The sequence below is a fragment of the Hippocampus comes genome, unplaced genomic scaffold (assembly GCF_001891065.2).
Source record: "Hippocampus comes isolate QL1 unplaced genomic scaffold, H_comes_QL1_v1.1 scaffold285, whole genome shotgun sequence".
Lineage (NCBI taxonomy): Eukaryota > Metazoa > Chordata > Actinopteri > Syngnathiformes > Syngnathidae > Hippocampus > Hippocampus comes.
In genome coordinates, this window is record NW_017805073.1 from 440,617 (window position 1) to 448,297 (window position 7,681).

The 7,681-nt window shown below is 41.8% G+C and overlaps 1 protein-coding gene across 1 annotated transcript in view; it reads left to right on the forward strand.

Annotated features, from left to right (window-relative positions):
* LOC109512771 (solute carrier family 22 member 13-like) overlaps positions 1-4,374 on the forward strand; it is a 4,959-nt gene extending 585 nt beyond the window's left edge. The window contains exons 2-10 of the mRNA XM_019864760.1: positions 48-151; positions 229-383; positions 823-991; positions 1,066-1,186; positions 2,257-2,351; positions 2,720-2,934; positions 3,174-3,282; positions 3,470-3,676; positions 3,849-4,374. Coding sequence (XP_019720319.1) covers positions 48-151; positions 229-383; positions 823-991; positions 1,066-1,186; positions 2,257-2,351; positions 2,720-2,934; positions 3,174-3,282; positions 3,470-3,676; positions 3,849-3,915 — 1,242 coding nt within the window. The 3' untranslated portion in view covers positions 3,916-4,374. The remainder of the gene's footprint in view (positions 1-47; positions 152-228; positions 384-822; positions 992-1,065; positions 1,187-2,256; positions 2,352-2,719; positions 2,935-3,173; positions 3,283-3,469; positions 3,677-3,848) is intronic.
* The last annotated feature ends 3,307 nt before the right edge of the window (positions 4,375-7,681 follow it).

Here is a 7,681-nt window from a genome sequence, read left to right on the forward strand (position 1 = left end):
TATATATATATATATTTTTTTTTTTTTAATAACGTTTGTTGTTACAGTTTGATCTCGTATGTGACCGGGCAAATTTACTTCAAGTGGCACAAACAGTGATGATGTCTGGCATTTTGCTTGGCTGCCTCTTATTCGGACCTTTTGCTGAATCGTAAGTATGTATAAGAAAAAAAATCGGTCTCCCAAATGACACGACGTTCTATCCTGAATGGGTTTTGTGTTTTCCAGGTTCGGCCGCAAACGAGCAGCTCAAATTCCACTGGTCGTAGTCCTCATTTTTACTGTCACCACTGCATTGTGCCCCAACTATCTCTTGTATCTGATATCCCAGTTTCTGATGGGCCTTGGCTATGGAGGTTTTCGGCTAAATGGCATCATACTGGGTGAAGTATTGTGATTTTTTTTTTTTTTTTTTTGGGTGATCATGACCCATTTCTCTATTGATGCAAATTTGAAGTTGGATATTCAGTCAGATCATACTTATATGCATGCATCATTCCACTTTTCATTTACGTCCAGCTGCATGTTGATCTACGCCAGTAATTTGTGTATGAAGTGAGCTGAAGACATGGAAGTTATATTCATGCATCCAACCTCCAAAAAAGTTGATTATTTTGGGAACTTCTGAAAGCTGTGAATTGCATCGTATTGTATTATAGTGTATAGTGTATTGCTGAGTAGATTGTGCAATTACTGCTGATGTTGTGATCAGTGATTGGAAGACACTTTTCTTTTTCGGAGCCGTCCTTCTTACCTCACCAGTCTTCCGATGGAGATGCCTGGCAAACGTTATGAATCCACTTTGTTTCTCCGTTCTGACAGCCACTGAGTGGATCGGTGCATCCAAGAGGTCATGGGGGGTGGCGGCAACTCAACTATGTGGTGCAGTTGGACAGGCCGTCCTTGCTGGTCTGATTTACGTTGTCAGAGACTGGAGAGTAGCTCAGTTGATCACTGCAGCTCTACTTGGTGTCATTGTCGTTTATATATGGTGAGCATCAAACATTTCTACAACACTTTGAATAACTTATGATAATGAACACAATATTCTCACGGAACAATCAGGTTCCTTCCAGAGTCAGCCAGGTGGTTGTTGGAGAGAGGCAGGACAGAGGAGGCCAAAGAATTGCTTTTCAAGGTGGCGTCTATCAATAAACGCAGATTTTCAGAAACTCTCCTGGAAAAGGTACTGAGGCTTTGGCTGCAAACTCTCATTTTTCTTGGGGTGAAAAACTTGAGAAACTTATGACACAAACACCCAACACAAAGCCCGGCAACAGCGTGAGCTTCAGGTCAGTCAGAATTCATAGCTGGGCCGAACTCGGTCTGACCACACAGACAAGAAATTCTGGTCATATTTATTGAACAGACGTCGTACCAAGTATTGGCCTGACTCTTTTCCAAGATGACTATTTAGACACTGGCCCAATTACAGTCTGTGAGGTGTCTAGGTACTATTCAATGCTGCTTTGCAGAATGCTTTGAAGAAATAGAACTATCTCAATTGAGAAATTCTGCGGTCCGGTAAGCAGTCAAGAGCAAATAAATAACATGGCAAGTGTGCCATTAACAGTGTTGGGAATAACACATTGCCGACGTAACACATTACTTTGTAACACTACATTGAGGCAACATCAAATTAATGTAAGGTAAAGTAAGTTATTTTGACAATACTATTCTGGTTACTAATCCTGTAACGCATTTGAGACCACATGTGGTCGAGTCACTGCGGAAGTGGCGTCAACCGGTTGGATTTCTCTTTATCAATAAATATTTTTGTTTTGATTACACATTCTCTATCTATCTGTCTAGCTAACTAGCTAGCTAGCTATTTATCTAGCTATCTTTCTAGCTAGCTAGCTACCTAGCTAACACGAGTTTAAAGTTATTTTAAAACAGAACAATGACTGTACTATGTAAACAAGTCCTCCTGTGTCACTGCTCAGGTTGTCATCTGGAAGAAGCTTTTTTTAAAAACATAAAGTTAACATTGGTTTTTTTTTTGTTTTTTTTACTTTGGGCTGTGCAAAAAGAAAAGTAGTATTCCATTTTTTTAGCTGAGGCTTCTGGCTGAGAAGATAATTGCGATGTGACAACAAGCCCCGGTCTCCCATACACATATGGCAAAATGACATCCACAAAGAATTACTCGTTCGTTAAAGCAACTTTGGTGGCGTTCTAACCAAAAAATGTGTCGGACTGATGACTTGTTACATTGTCAAAGAAGGAATCATGTTGTTTTTGTGTGCGTTACAGATTGCGGTAAAAGAAACAGAGAAAAAGAGCAACATTTTAATGCTTATCCAATCACCAGTGCTCCGGAAATATTTATTTGCCATATTATTTACATGGTAAGTAAAACTGAACATTTAACACTAATTAAGACCTGCCTTTACTAGTTAACCATAAAAAGTAATTTGTTGGGCGACCGGCGAGCATGTCTGCCTCACAGCGCGGTGGTGCAGGGTTCGATTCCGGCTCCGGCCTTCCTTGTGTGGAGTTTGCATGTAAAACCCACATAGACACAGGGAGAACAAGCAAACTCCACACAGGAAGGCCGGAGCTGGAATCGAACTCTGCACCTCTGCACTGTGAGGCGGACGTGCTACCCCATCCCCACTGTGCCGACCTCATTTAACCATATAAAGTAATTGATGTTATATTTGGGTGTTGTTTGGGCCTTTTTCGCACACTGATTATTATTTTTTCTTTTCTCCAGGTTCTCAGTGAATGTTGCATACTACTGCATTTCATTCAATGTGGGCAATTTTGGCTTGGACGTCTTTCTGACACAGCTTATATTTGGAGTGACTGAAATACCCGTTCATCTGGTTTGCGTCTGGCTATTGGAAGCGCTGGGCAGAAGAGTATCTTTCATTTCAACACTTCTGGTTGGAGGCGTCTTGTGTATGTTGATACTCACTTTTAATCAGGGTGAGGCAGAAGTTGCATTCTTATTAAAAATAAGAATAATAATTGGAACAGTTTAGGCCCAAATGCAATAATATGTCTGCTATGTCATTAAATATAATACATTTTTAATCGAAATAACCAACTTTTCATTTTCATTAATTTGATGTATTTATGTATTATTATTATTATTATTATTGTTGTTGTCTTATGTTTGATTCTGAGTATTCTCGATAAACAGATTTTGACTTCTTCTGTTTAAGGAAATAATGTTGCTGTTACCGTATTGGCCACCTCAGGACGCTTTATCATCAATTGGGCTGGAACCATATGCAATGTTTATGTTCAAGAGTTATTCCCAACATCTTGTCGGTAAGACAATCACCCTTCCACTTTCTCTCATCAGTCATGTTGTACTGTCACACCTCATACCACTTCAATACACATCATAAAATCAATATATTGAGGGGGAAATGTTTTGTTGAGTGATGAGTAGTGACTCCAGCGAAAACCGTGACTGGACATTTGTAAGACTGAATTCCTGCTTTTCTGGCTTCAGACAAACTGCTTCTGGGGTGGGCTCCATCGCAAGTCGAGCCGGTGGTCTTATTGCTCCATTGGTCAACATGTTGGCTATGTACCACTGGTCCATACCCGTCATAAGTTTCAGTGGCCTCACACTGCTCAGTGGGGGTCTCTGCTTCATACTTCCTGAGACACGGGGGAAAGAGCTGCCAGATTCGTTTGATGAGGCTGAAAGCAACAGGTCAACAATTTCAAGAAAATATGATCCGATAGCTATCGACCGATGTTATGTCCATGCTTGCTATCTACTGACTACAAAACTATATTCATTGTCACGGGATTTGAATGGACTCCACAACAATGACGTATTACAATCACTAATGCTTGTTTCATTCCTTTTTTTTTTTTTGCAGGAGCAAGAAGGCAACAAAGAAAGAGAGTGACTCAAATGTTATCCACATCAAATCAAGTAAACTGTAATATATTCACTTCTATTAATTTCAATTCATTCACATGTCAAATATTACAGCTGCGATATTTACCATGATGAGGGCAAGGTGACACATACACAGGCGACATGCCTGTCAATACACACGCTCACACACACACACACACACACACACACACACACACACACACACACACACACACACACACACACACACACACACACAACAAAGGCCGATGTACTAAACACCCTTCCGGCTTTTACAACTTGGAGGGTGTTGATGCACGGACAAGAGTAGAATTCCTTGTTGCAAACTAATGTGATCAGTCCTGCTTTTTGCATGGACATTTTCACTTTAGGGGACCTACAATGTGTCATAGTCAATTGTATTTTATTTAATACTTCAATGTGTTTATATTCTAATGTTTATGTGAAGTTACTGAAGTTACTGTTTATGTCAATCATTAAATGCAGAATGGTTCATGTTGTAACCCTGTCTGCTGCTCTTCTTTTATTTATTTATTTATTTATTTATTTATTTATTTATTTTTAATTCGTCCTGCTCGGCCGCTCGGTCATGCAAAATGGAGGATCAGTTTTCTCTGCAACAGGGGAGTTATATTCTCCCTGCATCTATGGTAATTTGTGTTGTGATGGCTATTTATTGAAATTGCTGGCAGACAGAACGCGGTATGATAGCGGAGAGACAGAGACACAAGTATGAACAGAGAGAAAAACGTCCTGCTCGGCCGCTCGGTCATGCAAAATGGAGGATCAGTTTTCTCTGCAACAGGGGAGTTATATTCTCCCTGCATCTATGGTAATTTGTGTTGTGATGGCTATTTATTGAAATTGCTGGCAGACAGAACGCGGTATGATAGCGGAGAGACAGAGACACAAGTATGAACAGAGAGAAAAACACAAGTAAAAACGAAACAAATAAATCAAAACAGTATACGATTACTGCAGTGTTACATTAGAATCTCTTTTTTCAACGGAACAGTCTTCAAACCAAAGATTAAGTCACGGCTGTGGGTTACCTTCATTTTATTGGGGGCACTGTGGGCCCTAACTTGAAAATTTAGGGGCGCAAATGAATCACAAATTCAGTTGTCAAGTAAATATTCATATTTCACTCATTTTTACGATACTACTGATAAATGTGCATAAGTGTGGAGCAGAAGTTGGTCAGCAACAGTAGCACTAATATTGAAGAATTCAGTAAATGAAGAAGCAAATTTATTCATTAGTCACACATGCAATTGTAGTCTGGAGCCCCGCACACGTTTTTTTATGATAATACGAAAATTATTTTCCTCAACAATGGCAAAATATCTTTGTTCACATGATCCATTCTTTGTTTATTTCCATTGTGGTACTACCATGAACATAGAGTGACTTCAAGTTGAAAACACATGTTGAAGTGACCTCCAATGACCACGATGACATCATAAACCCTGCACGAGGGTCGAAAAAAAAGTTTGATTGAAATGTGGAATGCTTAAGCATATGGTAGCTAGATTATTACAAACGGGAATGATACGGTACATTCAAGACCAGTAATTTTCACAAAATTTTTATGAATTTGTACTTCCTTGCTCGCAACTAGAATCCCAAACTGCACTGAGCTCAACTGCATTTGTTCAAACGAAATCATGATAAACAGTATCTAAAAGAATGTAAAGTGAACAAATTGTGAATCATTTTCTTCCAGAGCGCAGTTTATATTTCACAACGTAATTGGAGATGTAAATCAGAATGTTTTGTTTCTCTTGAGAAAACCCTTGTTTTAAAAAATAAAAGAAAACGTAAAAAACAATGAGATGGACAACAGTGATCCCGTTTGAGCGCCGCTCTTATCCGAACAAGTCATCCATCCACTTACTGTTGTTCACATCATTCTCTTCACTTTGTTCGGTGTTGTTTTTTTCCATGACGCACTTCAAAGGTGAAGATACATCACTTGAGTCGTGACACATTGGCAGCAACTGTGTCCCCGACGCAAAGATGTCAAGAGAGAAAAGATCTGACGGAACAGCGGCGGGTTTTGTCTCCGACTCCAACAGCCCATTCGGCGGACCGGCATCGAGAAGCTCGGCACTCGCTGGCATTTCGCCCGCTGCAAAGATATCATCAAGGATGCTGACCGGTGGGCCGCAAACAGCTTGTTGGTCGCTAAGCAAACGGCTGTTTGGGCTGAACAAGTCAAAATCCGACTCTTGAGTGCACGTCACGCTGTTCGAGGTCAAAGTTGCGAGGCCTTGATCGTCGGCCCGACTGATGGCGGTCGCTTGCTGCTCGACCGGTTCAAGCACTTCAGTGTGGGTTGATTCCGTTTGAGTGTCAAGCAGGCTAAACGTCTCAGAGGATGCATCGTTAGCGACCGGAAGCATCACCTCCACGGGGTTCTCCTCCAAACACTCCTGGGAAATGAACTGATCAAGAGGATTCGGACTGGCTCGCGACGCCTCTTCAATACCGTCTAGAAATCCGTTGTGCTCAATATTTCTGTCTTTTGGTTTTGTCGCATCATCGAGCTCATCTTTATCTTGATTGTTCCCAGGAAATGGCGGATCAGCAGCGACAGAACTGGCAGCCAGAACTCCGTTGGGTTCAACGGGCAGTTCATCCGTCGACTCCGGAGAGTCGTGCCTGTCCGTGGATGAAAGACCAATGCGGTCCTCCGTCTCAGGATCGGCCAGCGATCGGGGTCTCGTCTCTCTGCTCCTGTCATCTGTGGCATTTGAATCTTGCTCGCTGGTGTCTGTTTGGACGAGATCCATTCGGTCCTCACTTGTTTGGCTCGTTGGGAGCTCTGGCTCTGCGCGAATCATCCCCTCAAGCGTGTTTGAGTCACCGTCCTGAGGTTTGACTCGGATGGTTTCGGCTTCACGGGTATTCTCATCCTCAGTGCTCATTTTACATTCATTGTCAAATGTCGGCAATTTTGTGGCGTCTTCATTCTGGTCTGAGGATGACTGGACGACTTTTCCCGGGAGTTCAACATCGGGCTTCTCCTCTGCTTTCTGGACACTTTTTGCTTCGGTCTTGCTATTTTTTTCAGTGCCACGGGCAGCAAAGAGCTTTGACAAAGCGCTTCTTCCTTTTGACCAAGATCCTAGTCTGACCTTTGACCTGTCGGTCTGTTTCGCAGAACTCACAGGAGAATTTGTTTTTGCAAGAACCCGTTTCGCGGTACTGTCGTCCTTACGTCCGTCACTTTCTGAGAGCGTTTCAGTTGGTTTTGTGAGAGGATTTGCTTTTTCCAACTCTACGTCCAGTTTATCAGATGACTCTTCTGTCACACGAGTCAAATTTTCTTTGACCTCATCGCCCGAGTCACCAAGAAGTGCATCTTTTTTACCCTCGCGATGTAGCATGCCTGGACTTTGCTCAACATTGGCCTTATGTTCATGCTGTATTTTTTCAAGGTCACTCGACTGCTCAGCTTCATTTTTGTCAAAATTATCATTTGCATTCTTGCAGGTTTTAACTTGGAGCCCACTGACATCCTCCTCTGTATCGTCCGAGGCTAGCTGACGAGTCTTATTATCATCGGGAGAAATGTCAACATTTGGTGCAAACCAGACAGATTTCCTTGTTTTTTCCAAAGTAGCATCCACTTTGTTAGATGCTTGATTCAATTTGGTATCGTTGGTAGGCGCAGCTGCTATCCGCTTCTTATTCACGTCTGAGAATTTGCTCCTTTTTTCTAGCAGAGGAAAAGGCACGTCAAGTTTTGTCGGGGAATTGTTTTGAAAATGGTTCCTGTTTGCGGCACCACTCCTTAATTTCAAT